At 40.8% G+C, this 27318-nt stretch overlaps 2 protein-coding genes across 7 annotated transcripts in view; one reads left to right on the top strand and one right to left on the bottom strand.

Moving 5' to 3' along the window:
- The window catches only part of LOC138744071 (scavenger receptor cysteine-rich domain-containing protein DMBT1-like), a 46538-nt gene extending 20129 nt beyond the window's left edge, over positions 1-26409 (top strand). Inside the window, exons 10-22 of the mRNA XM_069899559.1 lie at positions 756-964; positions 2090-2237; positions 4506-4714; positions 5840-5987; positions 8256-8464; positions 9590-9737; positions 11996-12204; positions 12868-13015; positions 14792-15000; positions 18099-18274; positions 22877-23277; positions 24606-24875; positions 24980-26409. Of these exons, the coding sequence (XP_069755660.1) occupies positions 756-964; positions 2090-2237; positions 4506-4714; positions 5840-5987; positions 8256-8464; positions 9590-9737; positions 11996-12204; positions 12868-13015; positions 14792-15000; positions 18099-18274; positions 22877-23277; positions 24606-24858 (2467 nt within the window). The 3' untranslated portion in view covers positions 24859-24875; positions 24980-26409. The remainder of the gene's footprint in view (positions 1-755; positions 965-2089; positions 2238-4505; positions 4715-5839; positions 5988-8255; positions 8465-9589; positions 9738-11995; positions 12205-12867; positions 13016-14791; positions 15001-18098; positions 18275-22876; positions 23278-24605; positions 24876-24979) is intronic.
- c10h10orf88 (chromosome 10 C10orf88 homolog) overlaps positions 1-27318 on the bottom strand; it is a 63494-nt gene that overhangs the window by 20234 nt on the left and 15942 nt on the right. For all 6 annotated transcript variants that reach the window (XR_011345321.1, XR_011345323.1, XR_011345319.1 and 3 more), the window contains exons 8-12: positions 24245-25109; positions 22736-22971; positions 9569-9674; positions 5819-5924; positions 2069-2174 (exon numbers count right to left, since the gene is read on the bottom strand). The gene's annotated coding sequence lies outside the window, so the exon portion shown is untranslated. The remainder of the gene's footprint in view (positions 1-2068; positions 2175-5818; positions 5925-9568; positions 9675-22735; positions 22972-24244; positions 25110-27318) is intronic.

The raw sequence follows: 27318 nt of genomic DNA, 5'->3' as shown, positions 1-27318 counted from the left end.
ACAAGTGTCACTTTACTTGGAAGGACTCTTTGGGGCCCTGACTGGTGGTGAGGGAGGAGTTGTGGGCACAAGTGCAAAATTTTTTGCCAACACAGGGGTAGGTAACAAGGGTGTGATTAGTGGGAGGGGATGAGTCAATGAGGGAGTCCTTGTGGCACCTGTCCCTGCAGAGAATGGAGAAGGGAGAGGAGTGACTGATGTTTCTGATCATATGATCAGATTGTAGATGGCAGAACTTGCAGTGGATAATATGTTGGGAGTTGAGGACAAAGTGAATCTCCTCCTAATTGCAGCTCGGGGTCGCAACAATCCAGGTCATGTATACAGAAAAAAGTGATTTAGGGAACTGCTGAGATGATGGCAGAAGCGTGGAAACAATGCTTTTTGAAGGAGGAGGTTATCTTGGATGTTTTGTAATTTGAGACATCATCCTGGGAGCAGCTGTAATAGAGGCAGAGGAATTAAGGGAATGGAATGAGCTCTTTACATGGGAGAGTGCGTAAAGTTTGAGCTGAGTTAATTGTAGGAAATGGTAGGTTTGATATGTGGATATGAGTTCACTGAATTTTATTATAGGTGAAGGAAAATGTTGTTATGCATGTTTTGAAAGGTTTCATGATGAACGTGTGGAACAGTGTTTGTGTTCTTTCAATTGCACAAATGATTTTCATGTTTTCATCATTGTGAGATTCTTTGAAATGTTAATTTAAATAAAACCAGAATTGGTTTTCAAACTGTGATCATTGTCTTAACAGCCTGGAAGAGTCATCAAGTTGCTCCTATGATTACGTTGCAATATATGATGGTCCTTCAACAAGTTCCTCTTTGATGGCAAAACTCTGCCACGATTCCAATGAAACCTTTTCATCTACATCCAACAGCATGACTATTCTTTTTCGATCAGATTCCAGTGTCACAAGACGCGGATTTGTGGCAAACTACCGCTCTATATATGACAACAATGGTGAGTTTTATTAAAATACTTGTTCAAGGAAGTGGAGCAAGTTACAAACGATATTACCTGGAAAACTCTTTGTCACAATAAAAGTTTTAAAAAAACAAAGCTGTGTTGAAATTCTAATTGCAGATGAGAATCTTTGTGAATGGATATATTTCCCTGTTTATGTGAGGCAGAAATAATTGGAATATACAGGAACATTTACAGTAATGGCTCTGATCGTACAATAAAGGGCCAACATTTAATTTTAAACATAATTGAGAGATACAACAGTCCCTTGAGGATCATGTGCGCAAAAAACACAATTATATTCATGTGAACTGACTAACCTAATACTTCATAGACCATCTATAGGAAACCCACCAGGATATATAAAAGCTCACCACAGACAGTGGTAGATTTGAACCCAAACTGCTGGCGCTGTAATAGCGTTGTACTAACCGGTACGCTAACCATGTAAATACACCTCTGAAGAGCGGCTTACAATGTGGCACATTCTTCGGTCCAGTCACAAGGTGTCATAAAATAATAGTAAATTCCCAGTGTTTCTTCTCTTGAATCTGCCCTACATTGGCAGGGCACAGGACAAGGTGATAGAATGGGCTGCAGTACCCAGGTTAGAAAGGGAGATATCATAAAGATTCATTGAGGTCAGAAACTGTCACAGGAAGGGCATGAACATTCACTGAACGTCGCTTAATATCTGATACTTTCTTCCTGCCCTGGCAGTGTATGAGGTTTAAGGAAATTAGAATTCCTAGATTTAATTATCTTGCCAATGAATTCAACTGCAGGAGGGCAAACATATCAGTATTGAAATTGTCACAGCTCCCAGACTAAATACAGAGGGAAATTATGTTTAATCTGGGCACTGCAACCAATTCTAAACAGCAGGAAGATCAGGAAATGCCATTGGAAGGTCATGAACATTTAATGCATAGACTCCGTAAGATCAACAGTCGCATAAGTCAGGGAGGAGAGATAGACTGGCAGCCGGAGAAGCTCAATGTGATGAAAAATTGTGAAATCAGGAAAGCTGGTAACGAACACTGTGAAGGGGACCAAAAGAAATAGCTTTTTTTTCCCTTTTATTGTCCCATCTAGACTTACCAATTTCCTTATTGTTCACAGGTGGTTCATGTGGAGGATTCCTTGGTGGTGCCTCTGGGTCTGTCGTCAGTCCTGGTTATCCAGACAACTATCCAGATAATGCAGCCTGCATTTGGTACATAAGAGTGAACGGCAGCAAAATAATTGATCTGCGGTTTATTGCATTTGAGTAAGTGAAGATGATTTGACCTTCATTTTACGATACAAGTAATGTCAGGCTAGATACCGTTAACTAACTGCGTTAGTAGATGGTTTGAATTCATTCAAGGCATGAATTCTTTGAACAATCCTATCTTTTGTCCCTTTCACAAAACATAGTTGACTGTGCTCGATATCCATGATTCTAAATTCACTATCAACAATGATTAATAATGTATTTAGCGTTTTTTTTCATGACGGGTGTTGTGATCCTGCCCGTAATTTCCATTTATAAGTGATGATTATGTCTGCTCATTGAATATGTACGTACTTGAACTAGATATGGGGACAATCATTAATTTTTATACAATGATCGGCAACAGTCTGGATTTGTCTGGAGAAATGTGGTGGAGACGCGAGTTTGACACATATAGTGACAGCTGAGGAATTCCTAGAATAAAATAAATCTGGAATATTGATCATAATAAGTGATAATAAATTCTGACCACATAGGAGATTAACTCTGGCACATACATTTAATTAGATAAGTAATATTTATTGTAAGGATGTGTGATAAAAGGATTTAAACAGTGTAGCTAAATGGGATTTCATAAGTTACGGTCCAATATCAAAAAATTTAATTTCACAAATGAGGCGAATCGGCAGAAAAGTGGAATCTACTGATTGAACCGACAATCGCAAAGGATGGAAGTATTTACTGCTTTGATATCTGCCGGTACACATTACAACCTGAAATAAAAATCATGAGTTAGAGCGTAAGAAATTTATTGATTGGAATTGAGCAAAATCTTCAATAATATTCATGCCAAATAAATATGTTTAGGGATGAAGCAGCCAGAGGTAAATGCTAAGAATTGATGCCAGGTAGATAATTCAGTGCAATACACAAAAATGCGGGAGAAAATCAGCAGGTCCTGCAGCGTCTATGGGAATGAAGTGGGATTCATAGTTTCAGGCCTCAGACCATTGTCCAGCTATGAGCAGATAGCAGGCAGCAAGCTGAATAAAAAGGAAAGAGGGTTGGTGGAGAAGGAAGGTGGGAGAAAGGGGCAGTGGGAAGAGGACAGGTAATCGCTGGATAAAGTTGGGAGGGCAGAAGAGGAAATAAAAGTGAGGTGATGGGTAGGGAGTGTCTATGAATACAGAGATAAGGAAAGGGGGTGAGGGCTGGAGGAAGGAGTTGGGGGGGAAGAGTGATGCTCAGGGGAGGGGTTTAATGCATGATGGAGGTCGATGTTAATGCCGTCGGCTTGGAGATTGCCCAGTTGGAATATTGGGTGTGGTTCTTGTTATTTGCGTCTGGAGTTGCTTTGCAAGTAATAACTCCCTGATCTGCCAACCAGTTGGAATGGGATTTGTGTGTGGAATTTAAATGTTTGTCTACGAGGAGGTCCGAGTTTTGCAGTGGCCAGAGCAAAAGTGCTCAAAGAAATAATGTCCCAACCTGTGTTCAGCCTCTTTGATTTTGAGGTGGCCACAACAGGAGCATCGGCTGCAGTGGATGACCCCTGCAAATTCACAATACAAGTGTCACTTTACTTGGAAGGACTCTTTGGGGCCCTGTCTGGTGGTGAGGGAGGAGTTGTGGGCACAAGTGGAACATTTTTTGCCAACACAGGGGTAGGTAACAAGGCTGTGATTAGTGGGAGGGGATGAGTCAATGAGGGAGTCCTTGTGGCACCTGTCCCTGCAGAGAATGGAGAATGGAGAGGAGTGACTGATGTTTCTGATCATATGATCAGATTGTAGATGGCAGAACATGCAGTGGATAATATGTTGGGAGTTAAGGACAAAGTGAATCTCCTCCTAATTGCAGCTCGGGGTCGCAACAATCCAGGTCATGTATACAGAAAAAAGAGATTTAGGGAACTGCTGAGATGATGGCAGAAGCGTGGAAACAATGCTTTTTGAAGGAGGAGGTTATCTTGGATGTTTTGTAATGGGAGACATCATCCTGGGAGCAGCTGTAATAGAGGCAGAGGAATTAAGGGAATGGAATGAGCTCTTTACATGGGAGAGTGCGTAAAGTTTGAGCTGAGTTAATTGTAGGAAATGGTAGGTTTGATATGTGGATATGAGTTCACTGAATTTTATTATAGGTGAAGGAAAATGTTGTTATGCATGTTTTGAAAGGTTTCATGATGAACGTGTGGAACAGTGTTTGTGTTCTTTCAATTGCACAAATGATTTTCATGTTTTCATCATTGTGAGATTTTTTGAAATGTTAATTTAAATAAAACCAGAATTGGTTTTCAAACTGTGATCATTGTCTTAACAGCCTGGAAGAGTCATCAAGTTGCTCCTATGATTACGTTGCAATATATGATGGTCCTTCAACAAGTTCCTCTTTGATGGCAAAACTCTGCCACGATTCAAATGAAACCTTTTCATCTACATCCAACAGCATGACTATTTATTTTCGATCAGATTCCAGTGTCACAAGACGCGGATTTGTGGCAAACTACCGCGCTGTATACAACTACAATGGTGAGTTTTGTTAAAATACTTGTTCAAGGAAGAGGAGCAAGTTACAAACGATATTACCTGGAAAACTCTTTGTCACAATAAAAGTTTTAAAAATACAAAGCTGTGTTGAAATTCTAATTGCAGATGAGAATCTTTGTGAACGGATATATTTCCCTGTTTATGTGAGGCAGAAATAATTGGAATATACAGGAACATTTACAGTAATGGCTATGATCGTACAATAAAGGGCCAACATTTAATTTTAAACATAATTGAGAGATACAACAGTCCCTTGAGGATCATGTGCGCAAAAAACACAATTATATTCATGTGAACTGACTAACCTAATACTTCATAGACCATCTATAGGAAACCCACCAGGATATATAAAAGCTCACCACAGACAGTGGGAGATTTGAACCCAAACTGCTGGCGCTGTAATAGCGTTGTACTAACCGGTACGCTAACCATGTAAATACACCTCTGAAGAGCGGCTTACAATGTGGCACATTCTTCGGTCCAGTCACAAGGTGTCATAAAATAATAGTAAATTCCCAGTGTTTCTTCTCTTGAATCTGCCCTACATTGGCAGGGCACAGGACAAAGTGATAGAATGGGCTGCAGTACCCAGGTTAGAAAGGGAGATATTATAAAGATTCATTGAGGTCAGAAACTGTCACAGGAAGGGCATGAACATTCACTGAACATCGCTTAATATCTGATACTTACTTCCTGCCCTGGCAGTGTATGAGGTTTAAGGAAATTAGAATTCCTAGATTTAATTATCTTGCCAATGAATTCAACTGCAGGAGGGCAAACATATCAGTATTGAAATTGTCACAGCTCCCAGACTAAATACAGAGGGAAATTATGTTTAATCTGGGCACTGCAACCAATTCTAAACAGCAGGAAGATCAGGAAATGCCATTGGAAGGTCATGAACATTTAATGCATAGACTCCGTAAGATCAACAGTCGCATAAGGCAGGGAGGAGAGATAGACTGGCAGCCGGAGAAGCTCAATGTGATGAAAAATTGTGAAATCAGGAAAGCTGGTAACGAACACTGTGAGGGGGACCAAAAGAAATAGCTTTTTTTTCCCTTTTAGTGTCCCATCTAGACTTACCAATTTCCTTATTGTTCACAGGTGGTTCATGTGGAGGATTCCTTGGTGGTGCCTCTGGGTCTGTCGTCAGTCCTGGTTATCCAGACAACTATCCAGATAATGCAGCCTGCATTTGGTACATAAGAGAGAACGGCAGCAAAATAATTGATCTGCGGTTTATTGCATTTGAGTAAGTGAAGATGATTTGACCTTCATTTTACGATACAAGTCATGTCAGGCTAGATACCGTTAACTAACTGCGTTAGTAGATGGTTTGAATTCATTCAAGGCACGAATTCTTTGAACAATCCTATCTTTTGTCCCTTTCACAAAACATAGTTGACTGTGCTCGATATCCATGATTCTAAATTCACTATCAACAATGATTAATAATGTATTTAGCGTTTTTTTTCATGACGGGTGTTGTGATCCTGCCCGTAATTTCCATTTATAAGTGATGATTATGTCTGCTCATTGAATATGTACGTACTTGAACTAGATATGGGGACAATCATTAATTTTTATACAATGATCGGCAACAGTCTGGATTTGTCTGGAGAAATGTGGTGGAGACGCGAGTTTGACACATATAGTGACAGCTGAGGAATTCCTAGAATAAAATAAATCTGGAATATTGATCATAATAAGTGATAATAAATTCTGACCACATAGGAGATTAACTCTGGCACATACATTTAATTAGATAAGTAATATTTATTGTAAGGATGTGTGATAAAAGGATTTAAACAGTGTAGCTAAATGGGATTTCATAAGTTACGGTCCAATATCAAAAAATTTAATTTCACAAATGAGGCGAATCGGCAGAAAAGTGGAATCTACTGATTGAACCGACAATCGCAAAGGATGGAAGTATTTACTGCTTTGATATCTGCCGGTACACATTACAACCTGAAATAAAAATCATGAGTTAGAGCGTAAGAAATTTATTGATTGGAATTGAGCAAAATCTTCAATAATATTCATGCCAAATAAATATGTTTAGGGATGAAGCAGCCAGAGGTAAATGCTAAGAATTGATGCCAGGTAGATAATTCAGTGCAATACACAAAAATGCGGGAGAAAATCAGCAGGTCCTGCAGCGTCTATGGGAATGAAGTGGGATTCATAGTTTCAGGCCTCAGACCATTGTCCAGCTATGAGCAGATAGCAGGCAGCAAGCTGAATAAAAAGGAAAGAGGGTTGGTGGAGAAGGAAGGTGGGAGAAAGGGGCAGTGGGAAGAGGACAGGTAATCGCTGGATAAAGTTGGGAGGGCAGAAGAGGAAATAAAAGTGAGGTGATGGGTAGGGAGTGTCTATGAATACAGAGATAAGGAAAGGGGGTGAGGGCTGGAGGAAGGAGTTGGGGGGGAAGAGTGATGCTCAGGGGAGGGGTTTAATGCATGATGGAGGTCGATGTTAATGCCGTCGGCTTGGAGATTGCCCAGTTGGAATATTGGGTGTGGTTCTTGTTATTTGCGTCTGGAGTTGCTTTGCAAGTAATAACTCCCTGATCTGCCAACCAGTTGGAATGGGATTTGTGTGTGGAATTTAAATGTTTGTCTACGAGGAGGTCCGAGTTTTGCAGTGGCCAGAGCAAAAGTGCTCAAAGAAATAATGTCCCAACCTGTGTTCAGCCTCTTTGATTTTGAGGTGGCCACAACAGGAGCATCGGCTGCAGTGGATGACCCCTGCAAATTCACAATACAAGTGTCACTTTACTTGGAAGGACTCTTTGGGGCCCTGTCTGGTGGTGAGGGAGGAGTTGTGGGCACAAGTGGAACATTTTTTGCCAACACAGGGGTAGGTAACAAGGCTGTGATTAGTGGGAGGGGATGAGTCAATGAGGGAGTCCTTGTGGCACCTGTCCCTGCAGAGAATGGAGAATGGAGAGGAGTGACTGATGTTTCTGATCATATGATCAGATTGTAGATGGCAGAACATGCAGTGGATAATATGTTGGGAGTTAAGGACAAAGTGAATCTCCTCCTAATTGCAGCTCGGGGTCGCAACAATCCAGGTCATGTATACAGAAAAAAGAGATTTAGGGAACTGCTGAGATGATGGCAGAAGCGTGGAAACAATGCTTTTTGAAGGAGGAGGTTATCTTGGATGTTTTGTAATGGGAGACATCATCCTGGGAGCAGCTGTAATAGAGGCAGAGGAATTAAGGGAATGGAATGAGCTCTTTACATGGGAGAGTGCGTAAAGTTTGAGCTGAGTTAATTGTAGGAAATGGTAGGTTTGATATGTGGATATGAGTTCACTGAATTTTATTATAGGTGAAGGAAAATGTTGTTATGCATGTTTTGAAAGGTTTCATGATGAACGTGTGGAACAGTGTTTGTGTTCTTTCAATTGCACAAATGATTTTCATGTTTTCATCATTGTGAGATTTTTTGAAATGTTAATTTAAATAAAACCAGAATTGGTTTTCAAACTGTGATCATTGTCTTAACAGCCTGGAAGAGTCATCAAGTTGCTCCTATGATTACGTTGCAATATATGATGGTCCTTCAACAAGTTCCTCTTTGATGGCAAAACTCTGCCACGATTCAAATGAAACCTTTTCATCTACATCCAACAGCATGACTATTTATTTTCGATCAGATTCCAGTGTCACAAGACGCGGATTTGTGGCAAACTACCGCGCTGTATACAACTACAATGGTGAGTTTTGTTAAAATACTTGTTCAAGGAAGAGGAGCAAGTTACAAACGATATTACCTGGAAAACTCTTTGTCACAATAAAAGTTTTAAAAATACAAAGCTGTGTTGAAATTCTAATTGCAGATGAGAATCTTTGTGAACGGATATATTTCCCTGTTTATGTGAGGCAGAAATAATTGGAATATACAGGAACATTTACAGTAATGGCTATGATCGTACAATAAAGGGCCAACATTTAATTTTAAACATAATTGAGAGATACAACAGTCCCTTGAGGATCATGTGCGCAAAAAACACAATTATATTCATGTGAACTGACTAACCTAATACTTCATAGACCATCTATAGGAAACCCACCAGGATATATAAAAGCTCACCACAGACAGTGGGAGATTTGAACCCAAACTGCTGGCGCTGTAATAGCGTTGTACTAACCGGTACGCTAACCATGTAAATACACCTCTGAAGAGCGGCTTACAATGTGGCACATTCTTCGGTCCAGTCACAAGGTGTCATAAAATAATAGTAAATTCCCAGTGTTTCTTCTCTTGAATCTGCCCTACATTGGCAGGGCACAGGACAAAGTGATAGAATGGGCTGCAGTACCCAGGTTAGAAAGGGAGATATTATAAAGATTCATTGAGGTCAGAAACTGTCACAGGAAGGGCATGAACATTCACTGAACATCGCTTAATATCTGATACTTACTTCCTGCCCTGGCAGTGTATGAGGTTTAAGGAAATTAGAATTCCTAGATTTAATTATCTTGCCAATGAATTCAACTGCAGGAGGGCAAACATATCAGTATTGAAATTGTCACAGCTCCCAGACTAAATACAGAGGGAAATTATGTTTAATCTGGGCACTGCAACCAATTCTAAACAGCAGGAAGATCAGGAAATGCCATTGGAAGGTCATGAACATTTAATGCATAGACTCCGTAAGATCAACAGTCGCATAAGGCAGGGAGGAGAGATAGACTGGCAGCCGGAGAAGCTCAATGTGATGAAAAATTGTGAAATCAGGAAAGCTGGTAACGAACACTGTGAGGGGGACCAAAAGAAATAGCTTTTTTTTCCCTTTTAGTGTCCCATCTAGACTTACCAATTTCCTTATTGTTCACAGGTGGTTCATGTGGAGGATTCCTTGGTGGTGCCTCTGGGTCTGTCGTCAGTCCTGGTTATCCAGACAACTATCCAGATAATGCAGCCTGCATTTGGTACATAAGAGAGAACGGCAGCAAAATAATTGATCTGCGGTTTATTGCATTTGAGTAAGTGAAGATGATTTGACCTTCATTTTACGATACAAGTCATGTCAGGCTAGATACCGTTAACTAACTGCGTTAGTAGATGGTTTGAATTCATTCAAGGCACGAATTCTTTGAACAATCCTATCTTTTGTCCCTTTCACAAAACATAGTTGACTGTGCTCGATATCCATGATTCTAAATTCACTATCAACAATGATTAATAATGTATTTAGCGTTTTTTTTCATGACGGGTGTTGTGATCCTGCCCGTAATTTCCATTTATAAGTGATGATTATGTCTGCTCATTGAATATGTACGTACTTGAACTAGATATGGGGACAATCATGAATTTTTAAACAATGATCGGCAAGAGTCTGGACTTGTCTGGAGAAATGTGGTGTAGACGCAAGTTTGACACATATAGTGACAGCTGAGGAATTCATTGAATAAAATAAATCTGGAATATTGATCATAATAAGTGATAATAAATTCTGACCACATAGGAGATTAACTCTGGCACATACATTTAATTAGATAAATAATATTTATTGTAAGGATGTGTGATAAAAGGATTTAAACAGTGTAGCAACATGGGATTTCATAAGTTATGGTCCAATATCGAAAAATTTAATTTCACGAATGAGGCGAATGGGCAGAAAAGTGGAATCTACTGATGTAAACTGACAATCGCAAAGGATTAAAGAATTTACTGCTTTGATATCTGCCGGAACACATTATAACCTGAAATAAATATCATGAGTTAGAGCGTAAGGAATTTATTGATTAGAATTCAACAATATCTTCAATAATATTCATGCCAAATAAATATGTTTAGGGATGAAGCAGTCAGTGCTAAATACTAAGAATTGATGCCAGGTAGATAATTCAGTGAAATATACAGAAATGCTGGAGAAAATCAGCAGGTCCTGCAGCGTCTATGGGAATGAAGTGGGATTCAATGTTTCAGGCCTCAGACCTTTGTCCAGCTAAGAGCAGATAGCAGGCAGCTAGCTGAATAAAAAGGAAAGAGGGTTGATGGAGAAGGGAGGTGGGAGAAAGGGGCAGGGGAAAGAGGACAGGTAATCGCTGGATACAGGTGGGAGGGCAGAAGAGGAAATAAAAGTGAGGTGATGGGGAGGGAGTGTCTATGAATACAGAGATAAGGAAAGGGGGTGAGGGCTGGAGGAAGGAGTTGGGGGGGAAGAGTGATGCTCAGGGGAGGGGTTTAATGCATGATGGAGGTCGATGTTAATGCCGTCGGCTTGGAGATTGCCCAGTTGGAATATTGGGTGTGGTTCTTGTTATTTGCGTCTGGAGTTGCTTTGCAAGTAATAACTCCCTGATCTGCCAACCAGTTGGAATGGGATTTGTGTGTGGAATTTAAATGTTTGTCTACGAGGAGGTCCGAGTTTTGCAGTGGCCAGAGCAAAAGTGCTCAAAGAAATAATGTCCCAACCTGTGTTCAGCCTCTTTGATTTTGAGGTGGCCACAACAGGAGCATCGGCTGCAGTGGATGACCCCTGCAAATTCACAATACAAGTGTCACTTTACTTGGAAGGACTCTTTGGGGCCCTGACTGGTGGTGAGGGAGGAGTTGTGGGCACAACTGCAACATTTTTTGCCAACACAGGGGTAGGTAACAAGGGTGTGATTAGTGGGAGGGGATGAGTCAATGAGGGCGTCCTTGTGGCACCTGTCCCTGCAGAGAGTGGAGAAGGGAGAGCATTGAATGATGTTTCTGTTCATACAATCAGATTGTAGATGGCAGAACTTGTTGTGAGTTGAGGACAAAGTGAATCTCCTCCTAATTGCAGCTCGGGTCGCAAGGATCCAGGTCATGTGTATGGGAAAAAGAGGAGATTTTGGGAACTGCTGAGATGATGGCAGAAGCGTAGAAACAACAGTTTCTGAAGGAGGAGGAAATCTCAGATGTTCTGAAATAGGAGACATCATCCTGGGAGCAGCTGTGATAGAGACAGAGGAATTGAGGGAAAGGAATGAGCTCCTTACGCGGGACTGTTCGTAAAGGTTGAGTTTAGTTAAGTGTAGGTATTGGTAGGTTTGATATGTGGATATGAGTTCACTGATTTGTATTATGGGTAAAGGAAAATGTTGTTATGCATGTTTTAGAAGGTCTGATTATGAACGTGTGGAACAGTGTTTGTGTTCTTTCATTTGCACAAAATGACTTTCTCAGTTTCATCATTGTGAGATTCTTTGAAATGTTAATTTAAATAAAACCAGAATTGGTTTTCAAACTGTGATCATTGTCTTAACAGACTGGAAGAGTCATCAAGTTGCTCCTATGATTACGTTGCAATATATGATGGACCTTCAACAAGTTCCTCTTTGCTGGCAAAACTCTGCCACGATTCAAATGAAACTTTTACATCATCATCCAACAGCATGACAGTTTATTTTCGATCAGATTCCAGTGTAACCCGACGGGGTTTCATTGCAATCTACCACACTCTTCCCATCAAGAATGGTGAGTTTTGTGAAATTGAAAATTAGGAAGTGAAATTTGTGGCCATTTAAATTGCCTTTCGAAACACCTTATGACCCAAATAGTCAAAAACTTTGATGGTAATGATGTTGAAATTCTAATTGTAATCGAGAATTTTGTTAAACGACATAGCTCTTCAAAACTATGAAGGTTGGTTCCCTCTGGGTATGTGAGGCAGAAATAATTAGAGAACACGGAGACATTTGCAGTGATGTCAATTGTCATATAATAAAAGGCCAACATTGGATGTGTGCTATTTTGCCACCTATGAGAGTCTTACAACGTGGCAAAGCTGCGCAGTTCAGTCAGTGGCTATAATTTTAAAAGAGGAATTTATTCTCTTTTGAATCATCTCCACTCCACCAGGACACCGGAAGGGGTGTGAGAATTGGCCATAGCACAAACATTTGGAGAGAAGGTTTGATATGATCAGGAACTGTCATTGCGTGTACACGAATATTCATTTCCCAGGTTCAGTTAAATGAATAGCAGGACACGTTGACGAAAAACTTTAGAAATGTATTGCAATGAAGAGTATCTGTCCGGGTCAACGAATCAAAGGAACAGTTGTAGGAATAACAAAACATTGTTTATTTTACTATAAATTGTATTTATGAAACTGATTTATTTCCCTGATGATCCCAGGTGTTTCATGTGGAGGATATCTTAGTGATGCATATGGATCTGTTTTCAGTCCTGGTTTTCCGAATCCTCATCCAAATAATGCTGAATGCATTTGGTACATAAGAGCGAACACAAGCCAAGTAATAAAAGTGCGGTTTACTGACTTAGAGTAAGTGAACGTTGCCACTTCCATTAGCTGATATTCATGATGTCCAGATACTTGCGGATGGCAAGTCCGACGCGGGACAGGCAGACACGGTTGCAGGGGAAAATTGGTTGGTTGGGTTTGGGTGTTGGGTTTTTCCTCCTTTGCCTTTTGTCAGTGAGGTGGGCTCTGCGGTCTTCTTCAAAGGAGGTTCCTGCCCGCCAAACTGTGAGGCGCCAAGATGTACGGTTTGAGGCGATATCAGCCCACTGGCGGTGGTCAATGTGGCAGGCACCAAGAGATTTCTTTAGGCAGTCCTTGTACCTTTTCTTTGGTGCACCTCTGTCACGGTGGCCAGTGGAGAGCTCGCCATATAACACGATCTTGGGAAGGCGATGGTCCTCCATTCTGGAGACGTGACCCACCCAGCGCAGCTGGATCTTCAGCAGCGTGGACTCGATGCTGTCGACCTCTGCCATCTCGAGTACTTCAACGTTAGGGATGAAAGCGCTCCAATGAATGTTGAGGATGGAGCGGAGACAACGCTGGTGGAAGCGTTCTAGGAGCCGTAGGTGATGCCGGTACAGGACCCATGCTTCGGAGCCGAACAGGAGTGTGGGTATAACAACGGCTCTGTATACGCTTATCTTTGTGAGGTTTTTCAGTTGGGTGTTTTTCCAGACTCTTTTGTGAAGTCTTCCAAAGGCGCTATTTGCCTTGGCGAGTCTGTTGTCTATCTCGTTGTCGATCCTTGCATCCGATGAAATGGTGCAGCCGAGATAGGTAAACTGGTTGACCGATCTGAGTTTTGTGTGCCCAATGGAGATGTGGGGGGGGCTGGTAATCATGGTGGAGAGCTGGTTGATGGAGGACCTCAGTTTTCTTCAGGCTGACTTCCAGGCCAAACATTTTGGCAGTAAAGGCATTGCACTAATTGCTAAGTCAACTGTGCCACTCACAGTTTAAGGATTATCATATCAAAGGTGGTGTCGTTGCATGAATTCTAAATTACTGAATTGTTCTTTTGAGTCTTGGCCTACTAGGTGGAGACAGGAGTTCGAAAGTCATGATAAATAGCTCGAGAATTTATAGAATGAAATAAATCTGGAACAAAAATAAAGATGGATCATTCTAAATATCTGGGCATTTTAAATGTTTGGGCATTTTAAATTGATAGAGAACACTCCCATGAAGGGGGTGATTCAGGGATAGATATTCAAAGTGCTGGGCAACAGGTTCAGTGAATTAATAGATTTTTAAGCACTGTTTGTTTTTGATCGGATCTCATTACAGGTAGTTGCAAAATCAGTGGAAATAGAGTCAATGTGGACTCTCAGAAAGGAATTGCCAGGCAAATGAGGAAACATTTTTTTTGGAATGGATGAAATTGGGGAAGATTGGAACCAAGGGCATGACTGTACAAATACCAGCTTGAACACAGCCTCCTTCTGTGACTTAGTAAATCTATGGTAGATTACATTACAACGATGGATTAAAAATCAAGATGTTTATTCATTAGGTAACCAAAACTATCTGAATAGAGGGTGGAAAGGTAAAGAACATCTGTAAATCTAGAGAGGAAGCAGCCTATTTTAAAAAATAGGCAAGTTTATAGTCCAGCAAATGCTCATTAAACTGGAAGGGTCAAGAGTGATTTTTCAGGTACGCATGTTAAATTTGGTGCAAGGGCAGATATGCTGACGGAATGGTGTGGAAGGACTGGGTAGCAGAGATTGGCTGTTTTTTCATATAAATATATTTATTATGCCTCCTGTCTTGACCTACTTATTCTGTTGACAGCCTTGAAGCTACATCAGGTTGCTCATACGATTATATTGCATTGTATGATGGACCTACAATCCATTCTGACTTGCTGGCCAAACTCTGCCATGAACCAAATGAAACCTTTACATCATCATCCAACAGTATGACAATTTACTTTCGATCAGATTCCAATGTAACCAGACGTGGTTTCACTGCAAACTACCACTCCAGGCCCATGAATGACGGTGAGGTTTTAAAAAAATACTTCTTTCAAATGAGATGCAAGAAAAATTAGGAATTGAGGCATATTAGACATGTAAATTAATCTTCTACAAACCCCATTAATTCCCACAGCTACCTCGACTACACCTTTTCCCTTGTAAGGATTCCATTCTTTTCTCTCCATTCCTCAAATCGAGGGCTGAAGGTCTCTTCTATATTCAATGTTCTAAATATTAAAACAAAGGAATGATGCTGATTGATCATTGAAAACAACCTCATTTATGGTCCCTGGCATCTTCTTGGTGACATTGCTTCGGAACATATCATGGAACATTTCAGCACAGTATAGGCCCTTCAGCCCACAATGTTGGGCTGACCCATGTAAACCAACTCCACTTAAAGATTATTTACTTCAAAAGAAATCATCCATGCTCAGTGAGGATGATATAAGCAACAAAAATAACTATTTTGCAGCTAGGCATGTATAACAATGTGCTTCCTCAGTGAAACTGGTTTGATCACAGATGTGTTTTATTTCTAGTCTTCCCCTGACAAATTATCCTGAAGATTAATCAAGAGAAGCTCATTTCTGATATCATAGTCTTCTTTAATAATTTCTTATAAAATTTAAAATTGAACCCCTGTTGCTGGAGCTGTACCAGTGTTGCACTAACTGTTCCACCATCATAATTAACCCCCCTCCCCTCGCACTGACAACCCAACTCACTTCTGCGCCAGTGTCCCAGTCAGGCCCTTGGTGCAGCTTCCTTTAAATTAAAGCCCCAGTCACTGGTGCTGCAGCATTGTTGCAAGGTGGCTATAGCGAGCAAGGTGAAAGCAAATCCTAAGGGTTTTTACAAATATGTGAATACAAAAAGGAGAGTGAAGGATAAAATTGGCCCATTAGAGAATCAAAGCGGACAAATGTGTGCAGATCCAAATGAGATGGAGGAAATATTAAATGAGTTCTTCTCGTCGGTCTTTACTAAGGAAAGGGATATGGAATCATAAAGGATAAATGAGATAAAAGGGGTAATTATGGAAAACATAAGGATTAGGAAAGAGGGAGTGTTGGAACTTTTGAGGCATATAAAGGTGGATAAGTCTCTGGGTCCCAATGGGATTTTCCCCAGGACCTTGAGGGAAGTCATGGAGGAAATAGCGAGGGCTCTGACAGTGATTTTTCAACAGTCACTGGAGGAAGGTGTGGTGCCCCGGGATTGGCATGTCACAAACATGGTTCTTCTGTTTAAAAGGACTCCAGGTGTAGGCCTAGCAATTATCGGCCAGTAAGTTTGACGTCAGTGGTTGGTAAACTAATGGAAAGTATTCTTAGAGATAATATGTTTTAGTATCGAGAAAGACAGGGACTGATCAGGGACACCCAACATGGGTTTGTGATGGTAAAGTCATGTTTGACAAATCTTGTTGAATTTTTTGAGGAGGTGACAAAGGAGGTCGATGAGGGTAGAGCAGTACATGTAGTCTATATGGATTTCAGTAAGGCCTTCGATAAGGATCCACATGTAAGGTTTGTAAGGAAGGTTCAGGTCCTAGGTATTAATGTTGAGATAGTCAGATGGATTCAACAGTGGTTAGAAGATAGATGCCAGAGAGTCATGGTGGATAACTGTCTGTCAGGATGGAGGCTAGTGACGAGCAGTGTGCCTCAGGGATCGGTGTTGGGTCCCTTGTTGTTTGTCATTTCCATTAATGATTTGGATGATGGTGCGATAAATTGTGTCAGTAAATATGCAGACGATACAAAAATAGGGGGAGTTGTGGATAGTGAAGATGGTTTTCAGGGACTGCAGAAGGATTTGGACTGCTTAGATGAGTGGGCTGAAAGATGGCAGATGGGAGTTTAATATGGATAAGTGTGAGGAGCCTCATTTCGGGAAAAGTAATCAGAACATATGCAGTGAAGGGGAGGGCATTGAGGAATGCAGAGGAACAGAGGGATCTTGGAATAACAGTTCATCGTTCTTTGAAAGTGGAATCTTGTGGATAGAGTGGTAAAGAAAGCTTTTGGTATACTGGTCTTTATAAATCAAAGCACAGAATATAGGAACTTGGAGATGATGTTGAGACTGTTCAAGGCATTGGTGAGGCCAAATTTGGAATACTGTGTGCAGTTCTGGTTCCCAAATTATAGGAAGGATATCAATAATGTGGAGAGGGTGCAGAGGAGATTTACTAAAATGTTGCTGGGATTGCAGTATATAGAATACAAAGAAAGATTGAGTAGACTGGGTCTTTATTCATTGGAGCATAGAAGGTTGAGGGAAGATTTGATAGAGGTATATAAAATTATGAGGGGGACAGACAGAGTAGATGTGAATAGGCTCTTCCCCTTGAGGATAGGTGAGAATGGAACAAAGGTTAGGGGGCAAAAGTTTAGAAATAACATGAGAGGAAACTTCTTCACTCAGAGAGTGGTGGCTGAGTGGTTGCAGCAGGGTCAATTTTGTCATTTAAGATGTCATTTTAGATGAGTGCATGGATGGAAGGGGATTTGAGGGTTGTGGACAGGCAGTGGGTAGGTAGAACTAGTAGAGTTCTCTTAAATTGGTACAGATTAGAGGGGCCAACGAGATGGCATGTTTCTGTACTGTAGTTGTTGTATGGTATTATGGCTAGCCATGCCACTGCCATAATTACCCGCCAGCACAATCCCTTCCCCTGAGTTTACAGTTTAAGCTTAATACTAAAACAGACAAGGATTCTTACTAGGCAGGGATAGGGAGACACAGGGAGAGTCAACTCAGTGGTGAGTGGCAACATCTGGCTCTTCATTCTGGGTGTTGCCATTTTATTCAAACACAACTTTACTGAAACTTTATTCAAACAGCTGCTGTGGGCAGAGCACAAAAAGGGCACTCCACTGGCTGAATGTTTGCTCCCAAGGGGATGCGTGTTGCTACGAAGAACCTTTACTTCTATCATTTTAAAGTTTTATTTAAAGCTTTATTTATCTTATTTATTTTACATTTATTTATTCCTTGACTTTTCTTTATCGCCAGTTGTTTGATATTCCGGTTGGCTGAGTGCCGGATAATGGGAATTTTACTGTATTTCTAAATTTAGGATTCACGTGATTGTGCCTTTTATTTTTTTCCAGCTATGTTAACTTGCTCATCAAATTATATGGAAGCAAAAATTGATAAATCCTATCTCAATTTTCTGGGTTTGAATGAGTCCAGAATCCACTTGAATGATCAAAACTGCAAGCCAATAATAACAGCTCATGAAGTGAAGTTCAAGATACCATTTAATCGATGTGGCACCATCCAGCAGGTAAAGATAATAGTTCCGGGAGGATTAATGCCACAAAAATAAATACAACAAATTCCTCATTCCTAATGATAATATTCCTGTAAAAGTACTGGCGATCTCTCTCTTATTCTTTCAAAACTATACTTTTATTCCCCCCACCCCCCCCCGCTCTGTTCTATCACGCATAAAACAATGTAATCCTGGAATATTTAACTGCCAAACATGCCCTTCCGGCAACCAAGATTCACTGATGGCCACAATATCCTATTTCCATGTGTCTATCAATGCCTTAAGCTCATCCTCCTTACTTACAATGCTCCTTGCCTTAAAATATATGCACTTAAGAGAATGTTCTCTGCAAATACTCCTTTGGTTACCATCTACTTTTACCTCTTTCCCGACTTAATTAATTTTTACGTTTGGTTTCCTCCCTTCCTTCCAATCTATGTATTCTTCCTCCCTAATCTCCCAACCCCCCCACCCGCCAAACTAGTTTAAACCCTCCAGCAATAGCTCTAGCAAACCTGCCTGCCAGGATATTGATCCTTCTCTAGTTCAAGCACAATCCATCCCTTTTGTACAGGTAAGACTTTCCCCAGAAGAGATCCCAATGATCCAGAAATCTAAACCCCTGCCCCAGCTCCTGAGCCACGCATTCATCCTCCACAACTTCCTATTTCTACTCTCACTAGTACATGGCACAGGCAGCAATCCCAAGATTGCCACTGTTACGAGCCCAGAGGACCCCAAAACCCAGCAGCAATAGAAATTCACCAAAATAAATAGTTACTTAAAAGTTGCTTTTAATTTTCTTTAAACATAAAAACAGATACAAACTTTAAATTATTACGATTAACTTAACTTAACCCCCTTCTAATTCTAAGCACACATGTATGTAATGTGTAAATGTTCAGGAAAATTCTTTGCTTTAATATTCCAATCATTCACTTCTCACTTCTCCAAGTTCACCGGTATTAGGTAATTGTTATACTCTGCACAGCATTTAACATTAATGAAATTTCACCAGGCTCTGGTGCTTAAACGTAAATGGTTACCATTCAGGAAGGTTCTTGTTGGTTAGAGAGATATTTATTGCTCGTTGGACACACACAAACTTATTCCCTCTGATCAGTCACTTCAGTGTCCTACCGAAGAAATTTTCCCCATCATGGGTTTTCCAAATAATCTCTTCTTCCAGGTCACCACAGAGTTCCTCTTGTTTCCCTTATGTCAGGAGAAACACTCTAACCAGCCATGTCCTCTTGTAAAGACTACAAGGATTTTCAACAGGCTGAACTCAGAACTCACAACCCATGTTTAAAATGGGGTTTTCAACAAGCCTGCTAGCCTGCCATGTTCAAGCCATAAAACCTGCTGCAGAACTACAGAACAGATTTCCCCCTCTCTCTCTCTCCCCCCCTCCCCTTGTAAAAACGAGAACTTCTTCCAGGGCTAACCCAATCCTTGAAAGATTTTTATCAGACCTTGAGACCAGGACTCTCCATTTGCACCTGCTTTTGAAATTCCTTCCAAAGCAATTCCAATATCTTTGGCAAAGCCACTGATACCTGTATGTCTGGCTTCAGCAAAGCTCTTGCATTTCAAATGAGATGTGAAATGTAAGTATCTTTTTGTGAAGTGACCTGTACTGACCCCCACAATCTTTCTCTTTTAAAAACATATCTATATAATATAACCCATAACACCATCCTTGAGGTCCTGCTTTTCAACTTCTTTCCTAACTCTATATAATCTTTCAGGCCCTCATCACCACTTCTAACTATGTCAATGGTTCCAACATGGACCAAGACATATGGCTGCTCACCCTCCCCCTCCAGAAAGTTGTGGAGTCAATCAGTCACATCCCTGATCCTGGCACCTGGGAGGCCACATACCAACTGGAAGCCCTGATCTCATCCAGAAAACCTCCTACCTGCTCCTCTAACCAGCAAGTCCCCAACTACAAGAGCCCTTCTCTTCTCCCCCTTTCCCTTCTGAGCCAAGGATCCAGCATGTGTGTCAGAGAGCTGACCTCTGTGATTTGTTTCACCCCCTCCCCTACCCCCCGCAGTTCATCCCCCACAACAGTATCCAAAGCAGTATACTTGCTGTTGAGGGGAATGACTGCAGGGATAGTCTGCACTGCCTGTCTCCCCCCTTTCCTCACAGTCACCCAGTTCCCTGAATCCTGTCTGCTAAGAGTGACTACTATCTATCACTGCCTCTGCCTTCCTTATGATCTGCAGTTCATCCATTTCCAAATATGGTCTCCCAGGAGTTACAAGTGTAGTCATCAGGAACATCTGTGCTCTCCCTGACCTCCCACATCCCTCAATGGAAGCACAGGACTACCAGAACTGCCTCCATCACCTGTCTCTTTAAAGCCTATTAATCACAACTTCTGGCCTGACGGGTCTAATTGACAGTACGACAGCATGGCCATTCTGCTATAATGCTGTAGCATTATTGAATATCCACTGATGTGGCCTTTTGCCAATCCTTCTCAAATTATGGCCTCCTATCTATGACTCTGACCACCTCTTCAATCAAAATATGGGTTCATCTTTGACCTGTTTTCCACTGATCCCAATGTGCTCACAGTTTTCTACTCTTTACATCAGTGAGATCCCCCACCCACCCTCTATGATTTTCTGCCAAATCAACTCCACTTTCATTCTACTTAGAAAGATTTGCCACCAGTGCTAGGGAGGGTAGAAATAGGATAGGTTAAAGGATTGTGTGTCTATGGAGCTGTGCAGGACACGGGGTGGAATTCAGTAATTACATCCAAGGAAGCTTCTTAGTAGAGGGTAGAATATACGGAACAAGAACAAGGATGAAGAATGGACGTGACTGAAGTGTCAGTGGGGGAGCATTTTGGATCAGTGATCATAGCACTATTAGTTATAAAATAATTATGGAGAAAGATAGGACTGATTCACAGGGTCCTAAAGTGAGGCAAGAACAACTTTGGAGCCATTAGGTGGGAAATTTCAGAGGCTGACTGAAGCAGACTGTTTGCAGGAATTGGACTATTTACAAGTGGGAGGCTTTTAAAAGGAAGATAGCAAGAGTTCAGGAATATCAGGTTCCATTAGGGTGGAGACCAAAGCTGGCAAATTTAGGGAACCCTGAATGATGAGTGATATTAAGGCTCCAAAAGGAAAAATAAAAAGGCATAGCAGTACATTAATTTTTGGCAGTCCATTTCAAGCAAGTATAAAAGGGAAAAATCAGATGGAGCTGGCAGGCAGGGGAAAGGAAAATCCCAGGAGATTCTACAGATACATTAAAAAGAAAGTTGGGGAGAGAATTGGTCTCTTTAAAGATCAGCTTTGCTGTGTTTGTGTGGTGTGACAGATAATGGTTAAGATTTTATACAAACCTTTACTTTGCAAAATGACATAGATGTTAAGGAATTGAAGTAAATGGGTTGAGATATCATGGACTATATACAAATCATTAGGGAGGGGGTGTTAGCTGCCTTGGAGCACAGTAAAGTGGAATAACCTCCAGATCCTGATCAAGTACATCCACAGACCTTTTGGAACCTAGGGAGGACACTGCGGAGATCTTGCAGAGGTGTATTATCTTTGGTCACAGGCAAAGTTCCAGAAGACTGGAGGGAGACTAATGGTTTTCTGTTATTTAAAAAGAGCAGCAAAAACAAGCCAGGAAATTACAGGGTGGTAAACCTGACATCTGTGGTGGGAAACTTGCTGGAAGAGAATCTGAGGGACAGGAATTACCAGCATTTGGACAGGCCAGAACTGATTGGAGGTACTCAGCATAACTTCATGCCTAGGAAATGTTGACACAAATCAGATGGTGTAGTGGACAGTGAGGAAGGAACGCAATGCTTACCACAGAATCGTGATCAGTTAGGAAGGTGATATAGAAGGAAAGAGTTGAGAAGGGTGTGGGACGAATGCAGTAAAGTGGGACAAGCCCAGGATGCCAACTTGGATGCATTGGATGAGTTGGGTTGAAGATCCTGTTTCATGCTGATTGAGTGTATGACTATCTTATTTATAATATTCACACACTCACTATATTTCAGTGATTTTCATGCTTAATATAATGTCTTTCAATTTGACTTTAATCATGTACATTATAAGATAAATAATTTGAATCAAACATCTGATAGCTTTATCATTCCTAATGTATTCATGCAATGTGTTTTGGGTCTTACCCCTGCTTTCTGCAGTGTTGCTACCAAGAACAAAAAGTTCCTTTTCATGCTAAATCCTTCATATTCCTCTTTTAACACCCTGGTTAAGACCTAGATTTATCTAATTCTTGATTCTGCCAAATCGTTATGCCTTCTTTCCTTCCATCACATTTCCACTGCTGGTCAGGATCTTTGAAAAGGCCTCATCAGAGACATAATCCCTCTCTCATCTGTCTCATTATTACAGTTTTTTGAACATTTCTCTGTTTTAGTCTTGATGTCTCTAAATGAAAACACAAGATTCCACTTACCTTTTTTGCTTCCAAAAGTCACTGCAGTTTAGATGTATGTAATTTTTCTCTTCATGGATTATATTTCAGACAATAAATCTCAATTTTGTAATTTAATTAGCTTGTTGATATTTGCATTTCCTCCTCATTCTGTTCCCATAGGTCAACAATGGTCATATTGTTCATTCCAACACCATCCTATCTTCATTTACTGGCTCTATTGCAGTTCATACTCAATATCAACGAATCAACATTGCCTGCAAAATGCAACAGGATACAATGGTTAAGGCCATGTATTCGGTAAATGAAAATTCACCTGAAAAAATACTGGATAGCATTACACAATCTGGCACGTTTAGAGCCAGCATGATGTTCTATGAGTCAACATCATTTGTCAAACCAGTGTCCGAATCACCTTACTACGTAGACCTCCAGCAGAAGCTTTTTGTGCAGGTTAAGCTGAACAGTTCTGGTGCTGATCTGAAAATATTTGTGGATACCTGCACAGCAGTGCCTGATAACTTCAACTCGACATCAACAACCTATGATCTCATCAAGAATGGGTAAGCTTGGGCAAGTTGAAAAGTAATCTACTTACCAAATTGGCCAATTGGAACTGCAGCGGACATTGTCCACCTAGTGGGTATTAGTCAGTCAATGTCCACACAACCTTCTCTAATCAAGGAAATAACCCCAGTTTATCCACAAAACTAAATCCTGGGATCCTTGCAATCTTTTAAGTAAATTTGCTCAGCATCTCCTCTTAAGCCTTTACATCTTTTCAGAATTTGAGCATGTCACAGCACTTCTGTCTGAACTGGTATGTTATGAAGATCCAACATGATTTATTTTGTGCTTTCATTGGTAAAACAAAACTTAATAAAGTTGCTTTCTAAACCTGCTGTTCTACTGTAAAAGAACAACGCATTTCTCACTGGAAAAAAATGATGAAACCCTTGCACTATTTTTAACAGTACCTTTCTCTGTTCTCTGCACTGTTTTTGTATTTTTCTCTGGATCCTGCTTTACTTGACATTTGTTTACTTCCTTAATTACTTGTGTATTTATTTCATAATTTCTTATTATTGCCCTGCCTGCTGCATGAGTTGATTGGCCTGGGTAGCATGCAAAACAAAGCTTTTAATTGTATCTTGGTACACACAAGAAAACAATTCAATTCATTTCATATATATCCCCCAAAATGTCTCCGATTTTGTGCCCTTAATTTGGAATTGTGTCCTCAAACTTATTTTACTTTTGACTAAAAAAAAAACTTACATTTGCAACATTAAATTTTATTTTAACCCATCGAAATGTTCCTCTAACATATTGTTCTGTCAGTAATAATAGTTTATAAATGGCATAACTAACCAGTGATGCATACATTACAACACAAGGATCAAGATTCAATTTATTGTCACATGACACAAAATTGCCTTTTTCCTGCTGTAAGGCGGAAAGATTTGCCATCAGCAGAAATTGCCTTTGGAGTCTCTTACAGTCAGAGAAAGAGAAGCAAAATGTGTTCACCTCAGAACGTGTCCATGGATTCACGTCCAGCGCTTCTGCAACTCCTGCAGCCAGAGTCCAGTCCAAACCATTGGCAACCTGGACTCCAGATCCGAACCTCCGACTCGAGTAGGAACCCTTCAGCGCTCACTTGGTAGCATGAGGAGGATCCCAGCTGCTGGTTAAAATAATCTTCATCTGGGATGAATACTATTGAGTGAAACTTTGCAAACACAGGTTTTATTTAAATATCTAACCAGTATCCCCCCACTGCACAAAGCACTCTTAAATATATCAGCTATAATAAGGCAAAAGGTGCTTTGAAATTCTGCTCTGGCCAGGGTTTTTAAATGGAATTCATTTTGAAATATTTCTTTTCTAGGTGTGTCAGGGATGAGACATACGACACATTACCCTCACCATCCAACGACACTGCACGCTTTACCTTCAGTGCCTTTAAGTTCCTGAATTTAAATCTCTCAGTCTATCTGCGTTGTAAACTTGTGTTGTGTGAAGTATTTGATTACTCCTCCCGCTGTTACCGTGGATGCATGTTTCGGCATAAAAGGGCCACAGTTTATTCAAATGGAATTGTTGACTTTACGTTGGGCCCAATTAAACTAAAAAAATACTGACATTATGATGATTGCAGGTAAGACCAACGTGACACTTTCTGACTACTTCACGGTGAAGCTTTTCATTATGCAGCTCCAGCAGAATGCTGCTTTGAAAACATTTAACTGCAATGTCTTTCAGGTCTGGAAAAAGAAGGGAACGAGGCTGATGAAACAAATATCCAATCCAATCTACGAATATCCTAACTCTACTGATTCTATCTGTAGTTGGTTCACCTTTGGTTGGTACTGCGTTGAAACGATTCAGGAACCTGTAATGAGAATATGATTTTTACATATTATGTGGGATTCTACCATATAGTAATACTTCCAATCTCAAATCAATCTTATCGAATCAATATTCTTAACTATACAGTAAACTTGCTTGTATGAATACAAATCAAAAACTGATCTAAATTTACTCAAAGATTTTCTGATGCAACAAATTTGGATCTTAAGTTTGATTGAAATGTAAGTATGTTATCTGTCATCATTTCTAATCGTAGCAATAGACAATAGGAGCTGGAGTAGGCTCTTCGGCCCGTCGAGCCAGCACTGCCATTTTACAGATCATGGCTGATCACTACCATCAGTACCCCTTTCCAGCCTTATCCCCATAACCCTTAACTCCTTTGCCCACTAGAGTCTTATCTAACTCTCTTTTGAACATAATCAGCGAATCTGCCTCTACCACCCTCTGTGGCAGAGCATTCCACAGATTCACACTTCTCTGGGTAAAAAAGTTTTCTCATCTCCGTCCTAAAGGGCCTACCCTGTATTCTTAAACTATGCCCTCTAGTCCTCGTCTCCCCCATCATTGGGAACAAGTAATCCGACTTCACCCTGTCTATGTATACCTTTTTTGTATACCTCAATCATGTCCCCCCTCATCCTTCTAAACTCCATCGGATACAAGTCCAGTTTTTCTAGCCTTTCAGCATATGTCAACCACGCCATCCCTGGAACTAACCTTGTAAATCTGCGCTGCACACCCTCTATAGCTAGTATGTCCTTCCTCAAAATTGGAGACCAGAACTGGACGCAATACTCCAGGTGGGGTCACACCAGGGCCCTGTACAACTGCAGAAGGGCGTCTCTGTTCCTATACTCCAATCCCCTCTTTATGAAAGCCAACATGCTATTAGCCTTCTTCACAGCTTTCTGAACCTGCATGCTAGTCTTCAGTGACCAGTGAACGAGTACTCCCAGATCCATTTGCTCCTCCCCACTCCCTAGCTTGTCTCCATTTAAATAATACTCAGCTTTCCTTTTATTGCCCCCAAAATGGATAACCTCACATTTGCTTACATTGAACGTCATCTTCCATTCAGCAGCCCACACCCCCAACCTGTCCAAGTCCCTCTGCATTTTCCTGACATCCTCCTCACACCCCACACCGCCACCCAGTTTCGTGTCATCTACAAATTTGCTCAAATTATTAATAATCCCCTCATCCAAATCATTTACATAAATTACAAATTCTATTTGATGTATTTCTCCATTTATTTTTGTTTTAATTGACCCAATGCAAAAATTATTAGCTGTAAATAAAATAAACCAATAAAGCATTTTCAAAGCATGTCACGGTGACACTTTTATTAATACAAGAATGGAAATCACTGAAAATACTCAACTGATCAGATGGCTGCTGTGGGGAAAGAAACACCATTGATGTTTCAGGACACCAGCAATTAACAAGTCTTCACCTATGTCTCTCAGCTGGCCTTACTATGCCTTTTGCAGTTTCTCCTGGTCTTTACCCTCTTAAAGACATTCCCTATGTTTTGTTTACCACCCATCCCCCCCCCACCCCCATCCACGTGTTCCCTTTTCTGAGTTGAAATGGAAAACAAAACAGGTTGTAGCAGCTGTGTAGTGGGCCGAGCGAACGCATAGCATGATATTGCGAACCATCACAAGTGCAGCTCACCAGCGAACGCATGGAGCTGCGGACCAGACTGCTATTCACTCACTTGGACAGTGGACCAGGGAGGTGCGGTACTGTGTGCCTGTGGAGCCTGGGACAGGAGGGATATAAAAGAAGCATGGCAAACTCAAATAAACAGTCTTTGATTGACTAACCGTGTATGTGTGCTGATTTAGTAGTTCTTCCGCGGTAGTCACTACAAGGTATACATCAGATTTAGGCAATCCGCATCAAGCAAACTCGTCATTGAGAATAAGAGATGTGGGAGGACATTTAAGAGGGAAATTGAAAAGGCAGAGAGAATCTGGCTGGCAAGGTAAAGAAAAAGCCTGAAAGATTCCAGCGGTATATTCAGAGCAAAAGGAGATAGTCGGTCCTGTTAAAGATCAATATGGATGTCTTTGTGTGGAGCCAAAGGGGAAGAGTGAGATCTTGAAGATCATGGAAATCACAGTAAAGCAAGTTGATTATAATCTCCAGAACAGGGAAGAGGTGTTGGCAGCCTTGGAGCACATTAAGGTAGACAAATCGTCAGGGCCAAACCAAGACTTTGA

The sequence above is a fragment of the Narcine bancroftii genome, chromosome 10 (assembly GCF_036971445.1).
Source record: "Narcine bancroftii isolate sNarBan1 chromosome 10, sNarBan1.hap1, whole genome shotgun sequence".
Taxonomy (NCBI): domain Eukaryota; kingdom Metazoa; phylum Chordata; class Chondrichthyes; order Torpediniformes; family Narcinidae; genus Narcine; species Narcine bancroftii.
This window is presented reverse-complemented; position numbering and strand designations above follow the sequence as displayed.